The sequence below is a fragment of the Dioscorea cayenensis genome, chromosome 12 (assembly GCF_009730915.1).
Source record: "Dioscorea cayenensis subsp. rotundata cultivar TDr96_F1 chromosome 12, TDr96_F1_v2_PseudoChromosome.rev07_lg8_w22 25.fasta, whole genome shotgun sequence".
Lineage (NCBI taxonomy): Eukaryota > Viridiplantae > Streptophyta > Magnoliopsida > Dioscoreales > Dioscoreaceae > Dioscorea > Dioscorea cayenensis.
The window spans coordinates 18,327,630-18,351,915 of NC_052482.1; the positions used below are offsets into that span (position 1 = coordinate 18,327,630).

At 34.9% G+C, this 24,286-nt stretch overlaps 4 protein-coding genes and 1 non-coding gene across 11 annotated transcripts; 2 read left to right on the forward strand and 3 right to left on the reverse strand.

The window, feature by feature from the left end:
* Positions 1–226: 226 nt before the first annotated feature.
* LOC120273985 (uncharacterized protein At5g39570-like) lies at positions 227–3,977 on the forward strand. Of its 2 annotated transcripts, none has more exons than XM_039280734.1 (6): positions 227–839; positions 910–1,191; positions 1,271–1,444; positions 1,871–2,038; positions 3,255–3,353; positions 3,667–3,977. In XM_039280734.1, the coding sequence occupies exons 1-5, from the start codon at positions 354–356 to the stop codon at positions 3,321–3,323; spliced, it is 1,179 nt and encodes a 392-aa protein (XP_039136668.1). In that variant the 5' UTR covers positions 227–353; the 3' UTR covers positions 3,324–3,353; positions 3,667–3,977. The 2 variants fall into 2 exon arrangements, with proteins under 2 accessions (XP_039136668.1, XP_039136667.1); XM_039280733.1 differs by having other exon boundaries at positions 1,274–1,444; positions 1,871–2,059.
* An 878-nt stretch (positions 3,978–4,855) lies between these two features.
* Positions 4,856–12,169, reverse strand: LOC120273559 (probable NOT transcription complex subunit VIP2). Of its 6 annotated transcripts, none has more exons than XM_039280200.1 (14): positions 12,054–12,169; positions 10,013–10,149; positions 9,561–9,666; positions 9,297–9,484; positions 8,822–9,188; positions 8,191–8,400; positions 8,016–8,117; positions 7,284–7,369; positions 6,993–7,175; positions 6,479–6,907; positions 6,343–6,395; positions 6,217–6,258; positions 5,391–5,532; positions 4,856–5,303 (listed from the first exon to the last, which is right to left on the reverse strand). In XM_039280200.1, exons 2-14 carry the CDS (start codon positions 10,028–10,030, stop codon positions 5,232–5,234), a joined length of 1,998 nt encoding a protein of 665 aa, XP_039136134.1. In that variant the 5' UTR covers positions 10,031–10,149; positions 12,054–12,169; the 3' UTR covers positions 4,856–5,231. The 6 variants fall into 6 exon arrangements, with proteins under 6 accessions (XP_039136134.1, XP_039136135.1, XP_039136130.1 ...); XM_039280201.1 differs by having other exon boundaries at positions 7,305–7,369; positions 8,191–8,403; XM_039280196.1 differs by having other exon boundaries at positions 8,191–8,403.
* On the forward strand, positions 9,561–9,638 carry LOC120274373. The gene has a single exon (XR_005540897.1). It is a non-coding gene; the product is annotated as a small nucleolar RNA snoR35 (small nucleolar RNA).
* Positions 12,170–14,896: 2,727 nt separating the features above from the next.
* Positions 14,897–15,569, reverse strand: LOC120273596 (E3 ubiquitin-protein ligase RNF181-like). Its single transcript, XM_039280257.1, has 2 exons — positions 15,427–15,569; positions 14,897–15,347 (listed from the first exon to the last, which is right to left on the reverse strand). Exons 1-2 carry the CDS (start codon positions 15,499–15,501, stop codon positions 15,054–15,056), a joined length of 369 nt encoding a protein of 122 aa, XP_039136191.1. The 5' UTR covers positions 15,502–15,569; the 3' UTR covers positions 14,897–15,053.
* Positions 15,570–15,634: 65 nt separating this feature from the next.
* Positions 15,635–18,823, reverse strand: LOC120273595 (endoglucanase 9-like). Its single transcript, XM_039280256.1, has 6 exons — positions 18,220–18,823; positions 17,583–17,890; positions 17,052–17,510; positions 16,605–16,740; positions 16,358–16,530; positions 15,635–16,282 (listed from the first exon to the last, which is right to left on the reverse strand). Exons 1-6 carry the CDS (start codon positions 18,614–18,616, stop codon positions 15,884–15,886), a joined length of 1,872 nt encoding a protein of 623 aa, XP_039136190.1. The 5' UTR covers positions 18,617–18,823; the 3' UTR covers positions 15,635–15,883.
* Between the last annotated feature and the right edge of the window lie 5,463 nt (positions 18,824–24,286).

Consider the following 24,286-nt stretch of genomic DNA (forward strand, 5'->3'; position numbering starts at 1 on the left):
ATAAATTAAAAGTAAGTGCTCAAATTGATATAAAACCAAACTTAGGTACTCACTGAAAAAATTTACCCTAAACACATGAAAAACAAGGACTATTTAGGTTGTTTACTTGTTTTTAAAGCTACGAGGGACTGAAAAATAATTTAAATTTTATAAGGGGGCCAAAATGTGAAAATGCCAAGATTAATGGCGGGTTTCGACTCCAATATCATCCCATTTGGTACGATTACGAAACCCTACCACAATCCCATCTCCTTCTCAAAACCACACAAAACCTTCAAACCCTCATCAATGGCGGGCCAACGGAGGAGGCCAAGGACCCCTACCCATCTTCTTTTCCTTATCTGAATCCCTCCATGGCCTCCTCCTTCGACGATGACGATGATTTCGATGAGTATAATCCCCATCCCTACCAGGGCGGCTACAACATCGCTCTTACATATGGCTCTCCCCTTCCTCCTTCTTCGGCTACTTGCTATTCCATAGATGGCGTTTTCCCTGCTTCTTCTTATCCTCCGGTGAGGTCTTCGGACGGGGATGATGCCGTGGTCGTGCCGGATCAGCCGCAGCAGGTGGATTTAGGGTTTCCTTGGTACGATCATCTAGCTTTGGGTTCTTTTGGGGCTGGGCGTGGTTGGGATTATGCTGAGGAGAATTCGCATTGGAGACCGCTGAGGCGGGCTTTGGAGTATCTCTTTGGGTATTCTCATGGTTTTGGCGAGCGGAGGATTGGGGTTGATAGTTATGGGATTCCGATCTATGCTAACAAGAAGCCTGGGGGCGAGATGGCGCTTTCCGTGCAGGTCCAGCCTGCAATCAATCAGAAGATTGAATTCCATGAGGTATTTCTTGCTTTTGACCTTTTTTTTTTTTTGGGCGGTCTTTTGTGCTTATTTTTGAAAATTTATATAGTGGCCATTGGTGAACGGGGAGGAGAGTGCGGAGAGTGCGGGGAGTGCTGAGATTGAGACCAATCCAAATGAGAGGTCTTTCTATGCCTATGAGAACTATGGAAATGAGAATTATTATGGAAAGGAGATTTCTTTCTATGATTATGATAATCGTGGAAATGAGAGTTCTTTCTATGCTTATGAGAACCATCACTATGAGGAGCCTGCTCATGTTCAATTCAGAGAACAAGTTGTGCCTTCTTGGTCGTGGGATGCATTTAATCACAAGGATTATATGGAGCAAGTGAGTTTCTGATCAGTGTAATTGCTTACTTCTGGAATTTAGTTTGATTTTGCTGATGCTGCTCGTATGTCTGGTTTAGAAGGGGAGGGAGGATGAAAGCTATTCCTATGGAAATCTTATCTATGCATATGAGAAGCAGCAATATGAGCAGCCATTGAGTGTTGAGGTTCAGCCAGTTGAGCATGGTTGGGTGGAACAATTGGAATATCATGAGGTTTATGAGGAACAGCCATCCTTCGAGTCTTCCAATTGGGTAGGTTAATTAAACGGTCTTCTTTTTTCTCATTGCTGATCCATTGATAGGACTTTAAATGAGCTGAACTTGGACAAAATTAGCTTAGTTCAAGCTTTGCTTGCACTTGTTATTGAGTGTGACCCCATGTTCGAGCTCACCTTTGGTGATTACAAATTCAATCCAGAATAAATTTTTTTAGGGTCCCAATCACATTTGTTTTCAAAGAATAAATTTTATTTTACACACTCTAACCATTGATACCACTTATCAAGCTAGACTCTAGTTTCGCATGACTTGCTTCTTTATGTGAAACAAACATCCTCTAATTCCAATTCAGTAGGTTGAGTAATCAAACTTCTTTTTCTCATTTATAATGCATTTATGATTATTAGCATGTGTTTCTTGAATGAAAATATGGTGTGCTTCATTGTCTTGTGTGTGCAGTATTCTTCATCATATGGTGAATGGGGGACTGAGATGCATGCCAGTGAGAATTCTCATTATGATTATGAAAGAAGAAACTATTCTGAGCAACCTGAATACTCTGAACTTGAGCCTTATGAGCCAACTTGGTCTCAGTTCCCAGGCTATCTTCAGGATTACAAGGATGAGGTACCTCATGAATACAATAAGTTGCCATCTCCGATCTTTTATGTAAATTTTGTTTGCCCTGTAGTATTCCACTTTTTGATATTTCTGGATTTTAGCCTTCATTATGTTTCTGGTAAATTTTAAAAAGCTATCTATTAATTCATCCAATCTTAATAAAGGTAGTAATTTTCGGTTAATGGAATGCAGTTATTTAGTGCAAATGAATTTCTTACTTGAGTATTAGTATGGGAATTTCAGATATGTTTGATGCCTTGTATGAACCCACAGATCAAAATTTTAGAGAGTGTTCCATCAACGTTTCTTCATTATTCCTGTAACAATGCCCTCATGCCCATATAGTGTTCTTTTCTTTCTAGATCACAAATCAAATTAATTTGTTTTAATTGATAGAGAGGTGGCGTTTGGTTAGATGCAAGTTTAAATGCAGTAGATTTCTAGTTACAATGTAACTTGAAGTACTTGGTTTTTAAAATACAATGCAGCAAAATTTAGTGTTTAATTGTATGCACCTAGAGATGTATTATAAAATTTTATTTTTGGTTGAAAATATTTGTTATATATATGTATATGTATATATATGTGTGTGTGGTTGAAAAGATTTGTTATATATGTATATATATATATGTGTGTGTGTGTATACATACATATTTGCATATGTATATTTATACAAACATGCATATGTATGTTTATATATATATATATACTTATACACACACTTATACAAATATATACATATATATGTATATACATGTGTATAAGTGTATGTATATGTGTGTAGATGTGCATATATGTATATGTATGTATATATATACATGTAAACATACCTATGTATGTTTGTATAAATATATATATATGTGTGTACAAGTGTATGTATGCGTGTGTATATTCATATATTCATATATACATGTGTATATGTGTGTGTATATATATCTATATATGCATATATATGCATATATATATATATATCATCTAAGGATTTTCAACTCCTGGGATTTTGACTTACGTTCAATTTGGACATAAGTCCAAATACATCCGTGGGAGTAATTAGTTTTACTTTAGTGTGTTAAAATCTCTCAAATCAAACAAAAGATTTTTGAATGTGGTATTTATAGTTATATTGTACTTTTAAATACCACAAAACAAACACTACCTAGAGTATTTAGTCATTTCATCCGTTTTTATTTGTTTGACCATCTCTTTATCTAATAATTTACAGGGTGATGACCCAACAGACATTGTTGCCCAACTTTTCTCTCCTTTCCACTACCCCGTCTATGATGTATGATCAACAAGCACTGTACAACTCTGTAAAAAGGTATCCTCTATTTTATATTAAATCAACAGCCATATTGATTAATTATTGGGTTAAAGCAATTGGTAATCCTGAACTATAGTAACTTGTTCATTTCGACCTTTTTATCCAACATGTATTTATAGAAATGTGCATGTTTTGGCCAAATCAGCAGCCATGTTGAATATAGGGACCAAAATGAACATCATTGTGTTGTATAACAAGTCAACAGTGACTCAAATTTTAGGACTCATCAGTGATTTTAAACCATTAATTATTGCCCATTAATTTTTTTTTTCTTAAATATTCTTTTGACACTACGGCTCGCATTTTACAGGTTGTATTATGTCAGGGGTTAGGCACGTATAATAAGTTTCGGCTTCATGACTGAAGTATGGGTTGGCAAAAGTGCCGTTATATCTTATGCTTCATTGAAGGATGGAACCATAGCATGTTGTATGTACCAAATAATGCTTCAAGCAATTCCAACCCATTCAACAAAAATGTAAATATTGTAAATGCCTGAATTGTAAACACTATATAAACATATCACTGCTTGAATTGTAAATGCTATATAAACATATCACACTGCCTTTGCTTTTGTTGTTGTTTTATGTATAATCTCCCTTTGAACTCCTTTTTTTTTTAGTATTTACGCTGCCACCTGTGTTTAAAAAGACTTGAACAGAATGTGAATCAAGTCAAATTAAGTCTTTATACTTCCTGTACTTTCCATCTCAATAGCATATTTTCTTAACTCATAACTCATAACAAACTAAGTTGTCTACAAGGGTGTGTATTCCAATAATTCATTTCATTGAACTTTTGGCTTTGATGTAATGTACTAAGAATAGGCGACAATTTCTCTTATATATGTATGTGTGCATGCAGCTTATTCTAATGGGTTGAATCAGTGTTTCACATTGGGTTGATTAGGCTTGGTTTCTTATTATGGTTAACTTTTTAAATATTCAAAATAATCACCTTTTCAAGTGACTCTTTCCTTTTAACATTAGTATTGGTTGAAGTGAGTGGTTTGTCCGATTTATTAAAAAAAAAAAATCAAAATATATTTACCTCAAAACATTGGCTTGAGTTATACACTCAATAGGCTCATTATTGATTATTAAAAAAAAAATGCTCTAAAATTTAAACTCTTCTTCCATGTTCACCTAAAAAAGATCCATTACAAACAAATTCAAACACTGGTACCAAAACCCACTTAAATAGTAATATATTTCTAAATGATTAATAATATTTACTGAGAATAGGTAACTCATAATAAAAAAAAGGATATAAAATTTATTTTAATAATCAATAATATACATTCAATTAAATTCCTTTCCTAAATAATCTCATTTTCATTAAAGGAAAATATATGATTTGACATTTGTAACCCAATCACAAAATCCACTCAAACATACAATTTGATTTTCTTTCAGGTGTACACATTAAGAAGAAAAAACTCTACTGTTTATGAGGCTCATATAGCATAGAAATCAAAATGGAAAAAGGCAAGTAATGAATAATTTTAAAATTGCAAGGCTTAAAATTATAAAACTGGAAAAGAACTGTCAACAAGTTAACAGCACAATGTTAATTCTCCAAAACAAGTACATAGACTTGTCTGACACTGATTAAAACACATCAAAAGCCCTGAAGCTAATCACAATAACATATGTTTACAGATTGAACAAGTTCTACCTGATTCTAATGCCCTCTTATAATCATTCTGGTGTTCAATGGATCTTTCTCTTTCTTCTTTCCTCTGTCTGATCAATGAGAAAAAGAAAGACAAGAATCCGGGGTCATAACACCTGTCCGAAACGATATATAGCTATATCCGGTTATTTCTATGATCAAAGCTGAACATGCAGCTATTATGTACAAAAAGTCTAGGAGCTAATGCCGATAAGGTGCAGGAAGTAATATCGGTTTCTTCTCGATGTCATCATTGGAGTAAACAAAGTCATCCTGCGTGTCAAAACCAAGTTGTGAGAATGGACACTATAGATGCAAGGATACGATGAAGCACACACTTCAGACGGGTACGAATCAAACCTTCAGAACTATTGCCCATGAATTTGGATCAAAGCAACGGCAGGGTCCCCGTCCGTCAGTCAGGGTCTTACCGAGATCTTTGTCGGGGACTTTCATGAACCAAATTTTGTGCACTTTGTGATATAACCATCCCCTTGAAGATCTGTGAAACATACAAATCAGAATATATATATATATATACTTTCTTACCAATACTAACATCAAGTGTGGTATAACCTCCCTTTTGCCTTTCTCATTGTTTAGCATCAGTATTGTCCTTGGAGGCAAATACTTTTCTTCGGACAAACACAGTCTCTATCTTTTGCGCCATTCTATGTTCTATGATATTCTAGAGTAGAGACAACTTATGAATTCAAGATTACAAGATTAGATCAGTCACTTTAACAGTCGCCGTGTGTGTTTGGGTGCACAGGTAAAAGATATACAAGGAAAGGTTTTGAAGTATATGTTTTATCCCCATGCTCATAAAAGAATAGAAGAGTACAAAGTGCATCAGTATCTCAATTGAACTGACTGCTATAACTTTCCATCATGCTTTCCATAGGGTTTTTTGCTTTTTTGAAGGGATTAATGCATTACCATAATCCTTTTACTATAGTCTATAGAATAAAAAAACCTGAAGTCATTTCTTGCAAAATTTTAGTTTGCAATATCATTTACCCCATACAAAGATTAAAGAGTACTTGCTATCAGTGGAAAATCCACAACTTGGAATAAAATGAAATATGACAGCTAAAAAATTTTAGGACCAAATATGCAGCCAATTAACTGTCCTTACAAAACAGAATCTCAAACATATATAAGCAAATAATGAGAGAGCACTTACAATTCATTTGCAGCGTACAATTGAGCCTCATCCTTTGGCATGCTGTACAAAGAGTAAGCGATAGACAGGATTTTAAAAACCATTGCAACAATTACAGAAACAGAGTGTGCATCTAAAGAAACATACCTGTAAAAGATGTAAAACAGTGTGCACAACTGAAACCTTGCAAAATGTCCTTGCTGCATCCATGGAAAAGAACTTGTGATAAATATTGGCCAAACTTAGTTACAAGGAAAATTAATATAGCAGCTAAATAACTCACCATTAGAGCAGGTGGTTGTTTAGAATAGTAACAATTTGGAATGGAATACTCAGGTTCTCCTTTGGTTGACTCATCATAGAAAGGGGAAGCAAATGCCTTATAAAGGCTATTATTTGAGCTTAAGTTTAACCCCAATGTAGTTAAATCAATTCCCAAAGCAAGGGATGATAAATCTGGATCACTCATGCTCATAACACTTGTCAAACCAAGAAGCCCAAATCGATCAAAGTTTGCTTGTGCCCCTTGTGTAGACTTCAAACCTTTGTCCCTGTATGACTGAGAAGCAGCAGACATCTGTTGCAACCTAAGCTGCGACTGATTCTGCTGCTGTTGATATTGTTGCAAAATCTGTTCATAGTCTCCCATACCAGATGAAATAGGCAAACCTAGAGGTCTCAACCCAATACCATGGTGTCCACTATTCTGCACCTGAAGCAATTGATTGAAGGGATAACAGAACAATACTGACCATACTTGTTGAATTTTAACTAGAAAGCATTGACAAAAAACAGACCTGAGTGTGATAGGTTCCATGAGATGAAGGAAACATGTCAGTCCCATGCAAATGAAGAAGATCTTGATTGTTTCCAGGTGAAAAAGAAATACTCCCTGTGCTAACTGAAGCAGAGTGAGGCTGTTGCTGCTGACGATTGGACGAATAAGATCCTCCCAAGTTGAATCCAGCAGATCTTGCCATCTATGTGGTAACATGCAAACCAAAGTTTTCTGCATAAGTATCTGAATCTTATCTTGATATGGTAAATTATCAAAACATTAACTATTCTAAATGTAAGCCATAGCTCACAGGAAAATGAGGTGACTGCACCATAGATGCATTCTCGTGAAGCTGTTCTTTTTGCTGCAAATCAATTGCAAATTCTGCACTTCCACCTATATGGAATTCAGGAAAAGAATGAGGGAACATTAAAAATGAATTTAAAAAAAAAAAACCAACATATACCAGATAAAAGTTATAGGTTAGAAATCTAGAAAAGTGGAAAATAACACAAATAAGCATTGACACCTCAGTTGTGTTGTGGGTCTGTGAAAGACACAATCGTGGGAACACAAGTATAACCGTTTCACAATTTGAAAGAAAAGAAGGGGAAAACATCACGTCAAAAAATCAAGACCATCATATACCATATTACCAAGATCTGACATAAATCCAGAAAGTGGTAAATAATTCTAACGGAAAAAAATGAATTGCTTATGTTGGCTGCAGATGTGTAAAGACATATATAAGGATGCATAGCATAAAAGCCTTTCATAATATAGACAGGATACTCTGAATACATCCTTATCAAAAAAGTATCTGCGGAAAAAAATTACTGCTGAAATCACACAAAGATGCCTAAAACTAAGGATTTATTCGATGAGATAGCACCAGAAGTAGCATCGTTGCTATTATCCAACTGAAAATATACTAATTATAGGGGAAACCCTAAGGTATATAATAGACGAGAAAATTGCAATTGACAGGAAATTGGGGGAAATCTATCAAAAGATCGTCCCAATAAAAGTGTATCAGAAACACCTTTATATCCTGGCAAAGCTGGGAAATCTTCATTCTGCATGCTAAATTCCTGATTTTGTTGGACAATGGAGCTAACACCAACACCTTGCTTCCTCAAGGAACCTGTAAATTAATTGATCAGATGACCTTTCAAAGCATGAGAATTAACTAGGGAAAAGACCTAGTGATCTCTTACCATATTGCGCTTGGGGCCCTCCAGCGGAATTTGGTTGCCCAGATAACAGGGGGAAATCACTCATGTCATAAGGAGAAGTATCATTTGAATTACCATCTTTCAACATACCTAAGGAATTAAAAGGATTGTTCCCAGATTGTAACTGACTCTGGGAAAATGGTCCTCCAGATGATGGGTAAGAACTTCCTATCATACCAATTATCTGCGGTGCTGCTGATAAAATTAATGTTGGTAAGACACGTGTACGAAGCAGGTAAAAGTCAAAAAAGTAAAGATATCCTTCTGTCACTTGCATGCTGTTACCTAGAAAATCGTGCTATATGGAAACCTAGATCAATGCATAACAGGGTTTCCAAAGCAAGAACGAATTTAACATTACTTCCTAGAATAATATGTTAACAGGAGCAAAGAGATCCTTCTGACCTTAAAAGCATTAAAACTAAAACAAAAGCACAAAAGTAGAAGGGAAAAGAGTAACTGGGTGGTAATGGGAATCAAGAAAATTGTAGTTTTCAGGGTTTTCAAGTTGTGACCAATACTGAAAGTTTTTGTAGAAATTCTAAGGATATTCAAGACCGGAAAAGTTAAAGAGAACATGTTATTGAGTACTGTAAATACACCAGTTGCTTGCCTTGTTGAAGCATGCCACCCAGAAACCGGTTGGAACCTTGCACACTGAGACTCACTGACCCACCATTAGCACCTAAATTCACTCGTGATGCAAGGGCAGGAATGGATAATCCTCCAGAGCTTATACTTCTTCCCATGTTGCCTCCGACAATATTGCCAATAGAATTTGTAATTCGAGGACCTACATTTCCAAAAATTGGAGATATTCCCAACCCAGGAACAGAATTACGGCTGCCAGCAGTACCAGGACTAGAGGAAATCCCTGGTATTGAACCATTCATGCTGCTACTAAAAGCTGGGCCTCCTGCCACATTAATACCACCCCTATTTGTTAGCCCTGAATGACCATGAGAGCTTCCATGAGACATCTGTTTGGCAAACAGTGAAAGAACTATAAGATAAAATGGTAAGCAAAGCTAAATAAACAAAATGCCTGACATTTAAATCTAGTTAAGGATATTGCCATGAAAGAGAACCTGAGGTATAGGAACTGGCATGTTGTTTGATGTGAAACGTCCATTTGAAATGTTTCCGCCTGGTTGCTGAACTCCACTTGATGGGACACCATTCATTGCTGCATTACGTGATGTAAGGGATGTAAGGGATGCGGACATGTTTGGAATGCTGAAGCCTCCATGAATGTTATGCAGCCCTTGCAAGGCACCTAAATTAACAGTTAGATTATTAGTTAGTATGATATGTATCTGAAGATTAAATGGAAACAATAAAAACCTACTCACCAGAGTGATGGAAACCTGGGGCATTAGCTGATTGAGCAGAAAATGATGTTGCAAAAGACCGGCCAGTCGAGTCAGGTAGATTTGAAGTTGAGCCACCAAGTGTAGACTGCAAATATAAGATACATTCAGATATGACCCCACATATGTATGATTACTTCTATATCAAGATTCAATTTGCAAACTAATGAGCAACAAGAGAAGCAATCAATAACATCAATACTGACTCTTCATCAAGTCATGGTTCTTGGCATGAAAAATCTGTTACTGATCATCCATTACAAATATTAATGCCCCCAATTAAAAAAATTTGTACAGCAAAGCATAGTATATGGGAAGAGTGAAAGAATTATTGGGGCAAATGCATAATTCCAAGTTAATATTTGATTAAAAAGAAAACAAAAAGACAAAGACCACATAATTTCTAGTCAACATGATATGGAAGATCAATATACATTGAGCAACCCGGACATTGTGGCAATGCCAAGATAATTAAAACAAGCCTCAATCACAGATGCATGGCTTGAGTTTCCTGCTCAAACACCAGTATGGAGCCATCCCACTTTTGGATATATGCACTGTTAACTGCGTCCTGACATGAGACAGAAGAAACAACATGAGCAATAGGTAAATTAGGAAAGAAACGGAGACATTACAAAACTGGAGGATCCGAAACAAGGCATTATAAATATCCACCATAAGAGTTATCATCCTAGTCTATATCACAGCTTAAATTTATATGATCAAAAAAGGACATGGTAAATATTGAGATTAAATTGCCCTCTGTTTGCTTCAAATTCTCAAGTGTTGTTAACACCAGTAAGAACCAAAAGATTTAGTTCCAATGGCCAATTATTTGATAATACACATGTATTTTTCAAAAGGTTAATTAAATAAGGTCCCATAACCTTTGTCGGATTCACAACTTAACTGGGCTTGTACATTTTTTTTCTGTGTAATTTGTCCAATAGGATTACTACTCTATCCTGTAGCATATCATAATAAAAATATGTTCTTTTTTTTTTCCAGAAAACTCTAATTAATGTGACCAAGCAATTCTCTCATGACTGACAAATAAAGAATGCAGAATCTGCAAACTTAAACCCTATCGTCATACCTTCCTTTCTTTCTCTTTGGGTCGTCATATATTCAATTCACTTCCAAATTGACTGAAGACATTTAAACTTTGCCTCATTAGTGCCAATCTCACGGAATTTCTTATTATCATCAATCTCGCAAAAATTCATGGTTATCTCATAAATTGTCTTCTTGGAAAATGAGAATTTCCACAAGAAACCTACAAGGACAATCATTTTCAGATAAAGCTTCCATGCCTCCAAGGGTCTAGGACAAACTGATTGTCATTTTGAAAAATTCAAGGAAAGTTATTTGAGATTTTGAAAGAACATAACCTAGCTTCATCTCCAACATCAAACCAAAGGAGGGCTATTCTTCAAACACATAAGAAAGCCAAATCTCAAGAAAACTCAATAAATCTGGGCTCTTTCCAATACATACAATTCTCAGATGGATAACTACATGATCCCTCAAAAATCAAAATCACCTTATAAATACCACTGAACCAAGAAACATGGAAACCCTTTAAATTTTCATGCTAAGCTTTGGGTTAATGAATTTCATAATGTACTGATATCTTATAATGGTAGAACTCATCCTAAAGTCAACATACATTCGCCTACGATATATTCACCTATGATATGCATACCAACTTATACATACAAAGTTTTGTCATTAAGACATTTCCTCTAAGTACATTTGCCAAACAAGAAGAAACTCAAAACAAAATTATCTCATTTTGTCAACCATATATCCGATCCATTAATGAAATTATCCTCCACAATCATAAAATTGCTCTAATCCAATTTGGTGGTTTTGCAAACAAATCAAGTGAATATTTTTCTGAAACTTTTAGCATCACTGTAGAGCATCATAATCCAATATTCCCAATCATAGCACAAGAAAAATCAAGCATTACTTATCAAACAACAAATCACCCTAATTATGCATGCATTTACACATTAAAAAACATAAACACAGCCAGCCACATGATAATTCCCTAAAATAATAATCATAACAAGACAAACCATAACAATGTATATTTCAACGCAATTACAAAGCAAATCTTCAATTCTCCAAAATCCTCTCTCAAAACTCAAACTTTCATAAACATCAACAATCAGAGAACCAGAAACAATATTAAACCTTTATTTTTTTTTTCCACTAATCCCAAATTTTCCAATAAAACCCGCATGCACGTCCAAACCAAACCCTAGAAACTGATCAGCCTCCGCAGTTTCACCCCAAGTCTCAAACTTTCATGAAAAATCCGATAGAAAAACAATAATATCAATACAAATAATCAAAACAAGAACAAATCCGTAACCCAAACGAAACTACAAGTGTAAAATTCTCCAAAAAAGAAAACAATGAGCCCTATCAAGGCCTCCAGCAAAAGAGGTACAAGAACTCAATCACCAGCAGTGTTGGTGAGATCCCGCAACTGGAAAGAAGAAACTACATCGATTTCGACCAAAATCAAGAGGAATCGAGAGAGCGAGAGAGCTAAAGAAAGAGAGAGAAAACACGCAAGGGTTTATAGTTTCTCTTTAGAGAAAGGTTGACCCAAATGGCCCACATATTCGAACCATGAACCAAACCGGCCCGAACTGACCGAACCGAACCGAACCGAACCGAAACCGGATTGGGTTGTTTGATTGGCAGTGATGTGAAAGACCAAATATATTTTTACATAATGGATTTTTTAATAGCTTTCCCGGTGAATGATATGGATGTTGGCATCCATATCACCATCCGAGTAGAAGATTTCTGTTTTATTGTTAGGAGTTTTCAATTTACTCCCTCCGTTTCTTTGTAGCTGTCATGTTTAACCGAATTTCACGTACCAAAAAAACTTAGTTATTTCACAAAATTTTATAAAAAATTAGTCATTTTTCCAAAGTTACCCCTAATTTATATCTTCATATTTCTTTCTTATATTTAATTCCAAGAAGAGAGTTGAATAAAGTGTTAAAGGTAATTTTGGAAATAACATAACAAATGCTTGTTGATGTTAAAAAATGACAGATAAAAAGGAACATTGATTTGTCACTGATAAAAAGGAGCATAGGGATTTTTAATTTAAGGTTTTGCATTAAGGGTTTAGATGTTGTCATCCATATCAACAACACGCCATTCTTCTTCTTTCTTAATCTTTCTTTGAAAAAAAAAATTTTCTCTTGTTCATACAAAATTAACTTTAAACGCGAAGAGGGTTTCCGGGTTTATTGTTAGAAGTTTTCAATTTATTAGTTTAGGGTTTATGATATAAAGTTTAAGGTTTAGCACTAGGGTTCAGGGTTTTATAGTGTTTAAATTTCAGGGTTTTAGATTTATGGTTTTATAATATTTTATAATTTTTTTGAGTTCAAGGTTTATATGTTTGAATTTGAGGTTTATGGAAGAAACCTATTCTGAAAACTAGTATGTAAATATAGCATTATTCAATATGAAACTATTTCAGGTAATCACACAATAATCTGAAATATCATTACATTTGAACTGTGTTCCAGTACTATTGATTGTAATTTTAAAATCCCACTAATAAAATGTTACCAAGAAACTTAATAATCACATTACACCTCTAAACAAATGTGTTTATCTTGGTTTATCAAGTACAAGTTAAAATTTTTAAATAGTTTTACCGTTACAATATAACTTTTTTTAAAAACAAAATTACATTTATTTTTAAAGATTAGACATAATTACCCTTCAATTTTTAATTATCATTTTAAATTTACATTCTATTTGTTGTTATAGTTATTTTTTAATAATTATGTGTATTGAGAGTATTATAGTTAATATATATTAGTTTTGGTTTGTAATTTTAATTATACTATGAAAATTTTGTTCCATTTCTATTTTAAATTTATTAAAAATTTTAATTTTACGAGTATTTTGGGAATTTTATTATTTTACTTAATTACTATGACCAACCAAATACAATAAATAAATATTACCTATAAAATGATTTCTCAATCAAACACCACCATTGTAAATTACTACATTATGTTTAGGCAAATAATATTCCACATCTCATTCTCTAGAAATCTCATTATACATTTTCTTTTAGAAATTTATGTCTTGATACACACACATACATGATTTATGTCTAGAAAATATTTTCCAAGAGTAAGGATTTGTGAGTCCAATGATTGAAGATATAAACTAATTTTTTTCAAAGCTTTTTATGTGGTATGGATTAATTAATTATTTATTTTTTAAAAGGAAAACACATTTGAAGAAATTTTGGTGTGTTCAGACTATTTTTTGAAAATAGAAAAAAAAAAATCCAGTAGAACTTCCATTGAGAGATTATATTTGATTAATAACCAACTAATTATAAATAAAAATGAGTTAATGGCATATTACTATATTAGTACCTCTATTTTTAACTAAAAACCCCTTGATTATTGTGAAACTTTATAAAATAAAGATGTTAGGAATTTTCCTAATCTAATTAGGTTAGGGAATTTTTATTACTATTTAATTTATAATCAAATAATTATTGATAATTAATTACATGAAAACATGAATATGTGTGATAGATGAGAGTTACTTTTAAAGATTTCTATAGTGCAAAATCCTCAAACCAATGTAAATGCCGAGATTTTTCTTATAATATAATAATATTTGCATTAATAATTTTTTTTTAATATTATAGTATGTATAAATATTAAACAGATCAAGCTAGTGCATATACTATAATTTTGATAATCACAATCGTGCCCATCAACAAATTATAATTGAATTCAAAATTCTTCATATATTTATATATATGAGACCTTAATATAATATATTACTTCATATAAGTAGGTGTAATTAATCACCAATAACACCCTCAATTCCCACTTATGTTTATGTATTATACAACCCACATGTCCGTATATAACCCTCAATTACGCACCAATTATTATAATTCATACATAATATTTAATAAAACTTTCGGACTTTGTATACCACTAACTCTCTTTATAAAATAGTACTTATCTAAAATTCTACAGTAATTTAGTTTAACATTCACCAAATGCAAATACTCATAATATTAATAAAAATATTTATTTTCATGTCTGAGACATACCACTTGATCACATAAAACAGCGACAATCAAACATAAATAAAAAATTATATTATATCTTAAAAATTGTAAACCATTTTAAATTCAAAAAAAAAATCCCTCATTAATTCAATTTTTATATAATACAGCTCAAAAATAAAATATATCATCCAACATTAACAATATAATATAATAAACACAATTATGCATGCAATAAATACAAACTATTTTATTATTAAATGATAACTAAAATTAACTTTACCAACAAAAAAACTGCTTATTCTGATTATTTCTTCTCTCTTCAGGGTGGAAAAATAGAGAAAAATAAACAGATAAGACACAAGTTTTACAACAGCAGAAATTCAAGCATCACCATCAGATGATTGAACAATTCTGAGGAATTCTTCCAATGTAAATGGGATTGATTTCCTGCACAATGGACATGAGTAATGGCTTCTCTTCAACCACTCAATCAAGCAATTCTCATGGTACTTATGAGAGCATCTTGTGCTTCTCACTTCACATCCAACCATGAACTCTTGAAGACAAATAGGACACACTTCTTTCCCTGATTCTGAAGGTCCAGTGATCAATTTCTGCATATTTTCCACCAGTGAATGTGCTTCTAAATGTTTCTGCAGACTTTCCATTTCCATCTGCAATCCATGAAAAGATTTCTACTTTTAAATACTTGAACTAGAAATCAATGAAATGTTAATCAAATACAAGCCTTACCTTCTCTTCAGCCTTGCTCTCTTGAACCGATGACGACGATGATGATGATGAAGAAGATGATGAGAAATGCATCATTATATATAGAGTCTATTGAAGCTGGCTTGCATGCCCAACATTTATCTTTTCCTTAACACATACATATCTACAAGTCTTTTGTCTTTTTCTCTAATACATATCATCTGCTTGAGGCTACCGATAAAGACTAAGATGATGTGAGACTTTTTCTGTCAGTTTGCATTGTATCTGAAGAAAAAGTAGTCACATATCTTCCAGCCAACAATTGTTTGATACTGATCAACAAAAGTCACAGGATTTGGTAACAAGAAATCAAATTTTACTTATTTACCATAAACTAGAAATTAGTCAAAAAGCATGATACAATGAAAATGCTGAAGGAATGGAAACCATGGATTGATTATAGTTAGTTCTCTGCACAATTTTTGATCGATTTCGTGTCTTACGGCTTCCATGGTGCTGGTGGAGGCGGAGGAGTTGGAAACATTGGTGGAACAGCAGAGAACATGGTGTTTTTATCAACTCCATTGCTTTCACCAGATAAGGCCACAAGTGCTGCGACGAGACCAGCATTACCTGCAAGCGTTGGCTCAGTGTAATTGTAGTTTGTGCGAACATCTCGGAAGCCATCATGTCTGTCAGGACCAGCAACCATGGCTCCTACGATGGTGTGAGGATTCGGTTTATGGCTATCCCTCCATTTCCAACCTCCCTTGCAGTTGTATTTCACCCGGTTCTTTGGAATTGATGCGGCCCGGTGATGAACATGCTTCGGATAGTGATTGCCAAAGCCAACAAGATAACTCATCTTTCGAGGATTATTACCAAGAATATAATCAATCTGCCCAAAGAACAGGTATTTTATCAGAGAGGACTATAAAAGTAAGTGTATTGATGATGAGGATCATTTACATACCTGAGTTTTCGCAAAATTTCGCAAGACATCAACCGAGTAGAAATTAGGTCCACAATACCACCCGGGTGTGGCAGCAGCTTCAAGATAGTCACTGAACACTGATGCGAGAAAAGCTGCATTCACTACATACTGAAGTGGTTGAGGTCTCCCATGGTTCAATTGTATCAAACCGCCTGCAAGAACAATCTGATTATTGAGATGTTACAAGAAGATAGAGTTCACTCAAAGTGTATGATAGTTCTCAAACCTTTGGTCCGGTTGAAGGAGGTGAAAATTGGTAAGTATGAGCACATTATGATGCCGGTTTGATTGTGGAAAGTTCTCAACATCTCTTCATACGGATATCCTGGGCTCAAAAACAGCCTGAGTCTGCTAAGAAGAACCTGGATGAGAAGAGCAAAAGAACCAAGTGAGTATAACATTTCTAAGAGATTTGTCATTGTCAACAGAATCAGATATGCGACCTTGAAAACAGATGTATTAAAATTTTTCATGGCCAATGCTTAGAATTTTAGGATAATTGTCATCAACCTTGATTAAGCACATAATACTTTCAAGAGAATTCATTTGGTTTCAGCTTTAATTGACACACAACCTCATCCAACAACAAATATAGTAGCCTCTTACAAGCATGGAGTGATCCAACCAAACAATTCAAAGGATAGAAGAAAAATCTTCATCTGTGTATACTTACTTGAGCACCAGTAAGCTTGTTGTCCCAGCTGAAGACCCCATAATCAGGGCCGCCCCAGAAGGCACCGGCATGTTGTGCAAGCTTTGGATGAGTAGCCAATTGAAGGTAAGAGGTATTCCCAGTTGCAAGATACATCCATGCCCCACCCCAAACAAATTCATCCCAATAACTAGTTGAATTATAAAACTTTGAAGCATCAGTGCCACCAGCACTGTATCTCCCTCTCTGATCTCTCGCAAACTTGAACAATGTTGTGGCGCCGTGGACCAGCTTCTGAGAGTATGTCTTACTGTCCTTGAAAACAAGAGAAGCTGAAGCCAGTGCAGCCGCCATCTCAGCAGCAAGGTCCGAGCAACTGTGACACTCATAAACAGGGCGCGGGTAGTCAATATCCTCAGGCCTCATCCAGCAGTAATGATCATTAGGTGTCGGCCCGCCAGAGGTATCCCCTTGACCAACCTGCATTTAGAATCAAAATCAGCTCTTGAATTTTACCTTCCATAGCTCATATAACAACACACTAATAAATACCTGAGCAGCAATGCGATCAATGGTATCTGCCGATGAATTGAATGTCTTGAGGATGTAGTCAGTGCCCCATTTGATAATCTCCTTGACATGACCAAGCTCACCAGCAGCTTCATATTTGGCACTGTACTCAATCACACTCCAGCTTAACATTGTCATGGCAAAGGAAGAAGGAAAGTTGAACTTGATCGCGTCTCCGGCATCATAGAAACCGCCCACAAGGTTTCTATGAACAGCAGAGTCTGAGAGGCCATCTTTCATGCCAGAATTCCCCCTCCATGATACATTGTTGTGCTTTGGGAGCGGCCCAGCTGTGAAAGAAATGACCATAAACTTCAAAACGAGAACTTCTCCTTTTCTCAGTGATCATCTCATCACAAGAGCAAAGAATCAATCAGGAATATCATAAAAAATCAGGTCTCCAAGCAGTGCAAAAAAGATAAGATTTTGTCAAATGGGTACCAAAGTCATCAAAGAAACAAGGACCAATCCTAAAAAAATCGATCAAAACAATCAAGAGAACAACGAAATCATGCACAAAGCCCATAAAAATCTCATCTTTGCAGCCAAGGAACTAAATTAAATCTAAAACACAATAAAAGAGGAACAAAAATTCACAAATCAAGCAAAACCCACTCACATCGCTGAGCATTGAAGAACATTAGAGCTTTCCGCAAAGCAAGCGTATAGTTATCCACAGGAGGCTTCGGCCCGTGATGCCGCGGCACCGTCTTCACAATCAAAGTCACAAACCCGGCGAGCACCGCCGAGGCAAGCAGCGCACCAACGATCCACAAAAAGAGCTTCCGGCTAACAATCAAGCACCCAAGATCAACATACTTCTTCTTCTTCTTACCCTGATCGCCAGGTCCAGCGAGCAGCCAACTCTGCTGCGTCTCATCGAGCTGGCGCGACGTCGTCGACAGTGCCGCTCGGTCAAGGTCTTGCAGCGTCCGGCTACGCTCATCATCCGTCGCCGAGTCGGCATGAGAGATCTCCAGCGAACCTCCCCACGGATCCCTGCCATACATGCTCATCTTCACAAGTATCTCAAAATCTCAGTGGTTCTCCACTCCTCTCCCGATCTCTCCGCTCTAGTCCTTAAAGGTGACAACTTTAGCTATCAATCATGGACTTGAGAGCTTCCGCGAAGGAGGAGAGTGGAAAAAAATGGCGGACCGGCGCGGAGATCGAAGCTGGAGATGAGCTGGGGTAACAATGGCGGAAAGCGAAGCTCTTTGCGGTGATGGTGATGCTTTCCTCTTTTTATTTTCCATAATTTTATTTATTTATTTATTATTTTATATTATCTCTCACTTTTATAATTGTATTAATTAAATATATAATTTTTAAAAAAAAATAATGCACTTGTTAATTAAATATATTAAATATAATCAATTTTTAATGATTTTTTTAAAATTGGGAAATAAAAAATAAATAACATGGGATGATGTGGGAAGACAGCGTTCAAAGTTTGGAGAATCTAGAAATTTTATATTATTTTTTTAATTAAAAAAAAAATTGGTTTTTATATTGGTTATGAGCTGTAAGTCAGTAATAAGTGGGTACTTTTGTCGGTGTTTTAGGTATTGACGTCTCCATTATAAATATAAAAAATTATTTTATAATTTGTTTGCTTTAAATTATTTACTATTTAATATTTTATTCTTGAATTTATTATGTATTATTATTTGCCAGTGGAAGATAGTGACGAGTGAGATCATGTTTATCTAAAAGCCTCATTATTATTATTATTTTTCTCTTTTTCTTGTTTTTTTTTCTTTTTGACTAGTTGTTTATTATTATTTTGGAATATTTAATTTGTGTAATAAAAGCATGAGATATTGAATTAGACAATTTTTCTTCTTATTTAATAGTGGTTATTTTTATGCTGAATTTTCAGTACCAATCAAATTTATAATGCCGGGAATATATCATCCCAAACTAACTGCCTTGGGCCCCTTTTTTGTCAATCGGAAATATAATATATAAATATATATATATATATTTGAGAATTTATTTATTAGCCTTGGTGAATTTCATTGAGATTCATAAAATAGTTTTTTTAGTTTTTTTTAAAGACGGATAAATCCCTAATTATATAATTCTAATAAACAAAAAATTATTTTTACTTTCACAAAAAAATTCACTGTATATTTTGAATATTAGAACCGGTAGGCTACGCTCTATTCTTTTTAAAATAAAATAGTATATATAGCCTTTATTTTTACATTTTAGTTAAATATTAAAATCTCTTGTTTTTCTTTCCAACTTCAGTGTTTGTAATACTTTGAATAGGTTTCACTTTTTTTTTTTAATCTCCTGGTCTTAATTTAAATTTATTGTATAATATAAAATATCAATACAATAAGGAAAACAAATAAAAGAGTCTTTAATTTACGCCTGTCTCACTGCCAAGGAACTTGTTTAAAAAAGAATACACTGTTTGGTTTTTTATTGTGATTAATGAGTAAAGGGTCTAGATCTAGAAATGATTTTAAAAATTAATAATAATAATAATAATAATAATAAAATAAAAGTAAATGAGTGGCTAGTGATAGAATAATACAAGAACCAACTGGAAGTAAGAAAGAAAGATTTAAACAATTTTGATTTTTTTGACTGTGGTAAAATAAAATAAAAACTTAAGGACTTTAATCCGCATTTACGTACTATAAGTAAATCAACAGTAAGATTTTTCCTTTTTTGTTCATTTTGATAGTTGCTTTTGATGGGTAATTTTTTTGGTGGGGTACCTTATTATGCCCGTGCTTCATTTTGAGCACTTTTTTCAATTCGTATCAAAATGAGTACTTTAATTTAATTTGTTTTCACAGGGAGGGCACTGGAGCTATTCCGGTGATTAAATGCTGACGTGTCCATCGGAGATCTGACGTGGAATACTAATTTCCACTTGACTTGCACAAGTGGAAAGGCCACGTGGACAACTTATTCACACCACCAAAAGAAGGCCACGTGGACGAGCCCCTTCTTCTTCTTCTTCTTCTGCTTCTTCTTCTCCCCCAACAGGGCTGGCGGTCCATTTTAGACTAGCGAAGTTGCTCCGTGAGCAAAGAGCGCTGCTAGACTTGTGAGTCATGGAGGTCAGCTTTATTCTACTATACATGGCGGTGCCGACGGAGTTTCTACAGGAGAAAGGACATATATAGATGTTGAGCTCGGTATTGACACCACCACCAAAGCTGGAGCTGGATTTTTTTTGCCTTTCTTGTCATCTGGCTTCTTATCAGACACTCTGAAAATGTCTTTTTAGCGTTTTGAAGAGGAAAGAGAGGACGCGGAGGAGCTGGGTATGGAAAGGATGGAGGGGCGTAATCAGAGGGTGGTGGTAGTGGCGGGGGATGGGAGGAGAGAATGTGAAGAGGAAGAAGAACACCTTCGGAGAAGAGCTCATCCGTGGTGAGAAGGTTGGGTTCCGACATAGAAGGGTTGTTTACCATCTATAACTCAAACTCACAAGAGGAACAATACTCCTTGCTTTTCCTCCATGTGTTTTGCCTTTCTTCTTCTAAACTACAGTCCATCAACAAGATGAAGATGAAAATCAATGAAGATGAGAAGATGAAGACTTGTGTGTGTGTGAAATAATGGAGAAGATGAAGAGGAATTAATGAAGGGTTGGAAGGATGAAATATATGGAAAATGAGGGAGTGGTTGAGAACTTGAGAATATGGCAAGCTTTTAGAAGAAAAAGAGAGACACATATGCCTCCGTAACTTGGTTTCGGGGGTAATGTGTGTGTTTTTGAGAACTTTGGTTGGAGTCATGGTTATGGCAAACAAGTCTTGGTGGTGGAGAAAGGATATCTCTGCTTTCTCAGGGAAGAAGAAGAAGAAGAAGAAGAAGAAGAAGAAGAAGGGGAACTCTGCTCTTTCTGCGAATGTAAAAGAAGGAGAAGAAGTAGAAGGGGAGAAGAAGGGGCTGGTGTCCACGTGGCATTCTTTTGATGACGTGGATAAGTTGTCCATGTGGCCTTTCCACGTGGGCAAGTCAAGTTGAAATTAGGATTCCACGTCATATATCCGGTGGACACGTCAGCATTTAATCACCGGAATAGCTCCAGTGCCCTCCCTGTGAAAGCAAATTAAATTAAAGTACTCATTTTGATACAAATTGAAAAAAGGTGCTCAAAATGAAGCATGAGCATAATAAGGTACCCCACCAAAAAAATTACCCTGCTTTTGATGTAGAGTTGGAATAAAAGTATGGATTGTTATATGATACATTGTTATGATGGATTATAATAGTAATTAATAGAAATAAAAAGAGGGATTCAAACCCTCACTAAACAAAAGCCTACATTGGAGTTTCCAACTTTCCAATGCTATGTCTTGACCAACTTGGCCATTGATAGACATTGTAATATAGACTATCTTGTCAACTATGAAGAGTGTGTAAAAGTGTGGGTCTTTCTTGAATATTCTCAATTGGTCTAAAATACAATGAAAAATTCTAGAATATAAAAACATGTCCTCTTGGTCCCCTATTCTAATTTGACCCACAAAAATTTCTCTATTTTCTAGTTTGGGAAATGTTGGTCTTATAGTTAACGGAGATTGGTTTCTCCATCCATTATTGATAATGTGACATTTTTAAATATTAAAATAATACTTAACCGGTTTAAAATATCTAAAAAACAGATAAGCTTCAAACTAACAAAATCTTAAGTTATTGGATCCGATTCCAAATTCAAACTCGGATCCAAATTTTTTTCACTCCATCATCTTCATTTACTTCCCCTTTTCATCATCAACCCAGGTAACAACCGACACCATTTTTCCGTTCATGGCCACAACCTCCCCTGCGAAGACCGGAGGACATCCAACCGTTCACGTCATTATAAAAATGCAGGAAAATCAAAAGATAAAGACAAGGTTGCTGCATTTAGAGGAAAAAGGAAAACACCTGCATCTAGTCAAAGTTCATTCAAAATTTTTAGAGTATGAATTAATTTAATTGTGGTGGTCTTGAATTGTTTTGTTACATGACACTAATGCTGAAATTTATTCCTTTTGAGTTGTAGGGTGCCCATAATGGTGGAGTTGTCATTGGAAGGGAAGTTCCCAATTCCAGTACATTTGTCACTGGCAATGAACTATTTGTAAGATTTTTTCCATTGTTTGAAACCATATTAAGCTAATTTCAAAGGTATACTTTTTTTTTTTATGCAAACACAAATACTACTTCTTGCTTGACTTGATTAGAGGATGAGAAATAGAGGACTTGCAGAAGTTGGTGTTTCGGAATTATCAACTTAACATAGTATTTTAGATGTTGGCACTTAAAAAAAATCACTGAATTGTACTGGGATCAATGACTGAATGTAATTTTTTGTTAGGATGTTTGTTTTGTGCAACAATGGTGACTTGCTTTATTTGCTATGTTAAAACCTTGAATGAATGACTGAATGAATCAAAACCTTGATGTTGTTCTACTCAGAATTTGTTTGCTATGTCTCCAAATGTATGTTTAAATATAAATTGATGTTTCTTTTTCTTCTTCTTCTTCAATTTTTGGACACATTAACCTCAACACAATGCAGTTATTAAAAATGAATGAATGAATCAATCAAATTTTGTGATTTGTGGATTTAATGTAGCTATTAGGTTGTAATATGGCTTTTTGGTGCTTCTTCAATTTATCTATTTTATATGTATGGACTTATATATACATATTATAGATATTGGGTGATGTAGGGAGATGGTTGCTTTGATTAATGAAAATGATTGAGATGATGATGCTGAGTAACTTGGTTCTTTTTGTATCATGAACTGCAGATATTATGTTTACTTTTAGTGTTGGTGGTTGGTATTGTTATCAATGACATTTATTAATGTTAATATGACATGATTTTGTCCGGATCATGATTGGCTCAGTGCTCAATGGCCTGTGAAACTTTATGCAGTGACTTCAAGTTTGTTCTTTCTTCTCATCTTTTTCATAAGTATGTCCGGGTTATTGACATGAATGGTTGGATGACCTCCAGTCTTCGCAGGAGAGGTTGTGGCCTTGAACAGAAAAATGGTGTCGATTGTTGCCTAGGTTGATGATGAAAAAGGGGAGTGGAGATGGGAAGATGATGAAAAGGGAAAGTAAATGAAGATGATGGAGTGAAAAGAATTCGGATCCGGCTTTGATTTTGGAACCGGGTCCAATAACTTAAGATTTTGTTAGTTCGAGGCTTATCTGTTTTCTAGATATTTTAAACTGGCTTAGTATTATTTTAATCTTTAAAAATGCCACATCGGCAATATTGGACGGAGAAACCAACCTTTGTTAACGGTAGGACCAACATTTCCCAAACTGAAAAATAGAGGGATTTCTGTGGGTCAAATTAGAATAGAGGGACCAAAAGGGCATGTTTACCTAGTTAGAGGTACTAATTAGGGGATTAATCCAAGAGATTTAAATATTTTTGAGGAATTATGTAAAATTGAGTGGAGTATTCTAGAGAGTAAATTAGGACCGCAGTATTGAGTTGATCCCCATCGTCCATTGAGGAGGTGGAGTACTGTAAATAACCCTTAAGAATATGTCTTAAGGGGCATAGAAAAGAAGTTGTACGATAAAAGTGTGCAAAAAGAGTCTTTATAATAGAAAGTTTTCTTCTAGTTCCCACTTCTTTCAATTCTTGTTTTCATATTTTGGGTGATAAATGTCACGTCCCGACCCGCGGGCCCGCCCGC

What these genes read in the sequence shown, in the direction of transcription:
- LOC120273985 (XM_039280733.1), top strand. Translation starts at nt 354, where the DNA reads ATGGCCTCCTCCTTCGACGATGACGATGATTTCGATGAGTATAATCCC. An exon ending in ACAAGGATTATATGGAGCAA is followed by an intron (nt 1,192 to 1,273) that starts GTGAGTTTCTGA and finishes CTGGTTTAGAAG; the next exon opens with GGGAGGGAGGATGAAAGCTA. An exon ending in TACCTCATGAATACAATAAG is followed by an intron (nt 2,060 to 3,254) that starts TTGCCATCTCCG and finishes AATAATTTACAG; the next exon opens with GGTGATGACCCAACAGACAT.
- LOC120273559 (XM_039280196.1), bottom strand. An exon ending in AGCTTTGCCAGGATATAAAG is followed by an intron (nt 7,370 to 8,015) that starts GTGTTTCTGATA and finishes AATTCCATATAG; the next exon opens with GTGGAAGTGCAGAATTTGCA. An exon ending in TGCAGTCACCTCATTTTCCT is followed by an intron (nt 7,176 to 7,283) that starts GTGAGCTATGGC and finishes GTTACCACATAG; the next exon opens with ATGGCAAGATCTGCTGGATT.
- LOC120273596 (XM_039280257.1), bottom strand. Translation starts at nt 15,501, where the DNA reads ATGATGCATTTCTCATCATCTTCTTCATCATCATCATCGTCGTCATCG. An exon ending in AGAGCAAGGCTGAAGAGAAG is followed by an intron (nt 15,348 to 15,426) that starts GTAAGGCTTGTA and finishes CATGGATTGCAG; the next exon opens with ATGGAAATGGAAAGTCTGCA.
- LOC120273595 (XM_039280256.1), bottom strand. Translation starts at nt 18,616, where the DNA reads ATGAGCATGTATGGCAGGGATCCGTGGGGAGGTTCGCTGGAGATCTCT. An exon ending in ACAAGCTTACTGGTGCTCAA is followed by an intron (nt 16,741 to 17,051) that starts GTAAGTATACAC and finishes CTTCTCATCCAG; the next exon opens with GTTCTTCTTAGCAGACTCAG. An exon ending in GAAATTTTGCGAAAACTCAG is followed by an intron (nt 16,283 to 16,357) that starts GTATGTAAATGA and finishes TTCTTTGGGCAG; the next exon opens with ATTGATTATATTCTTGGTAA.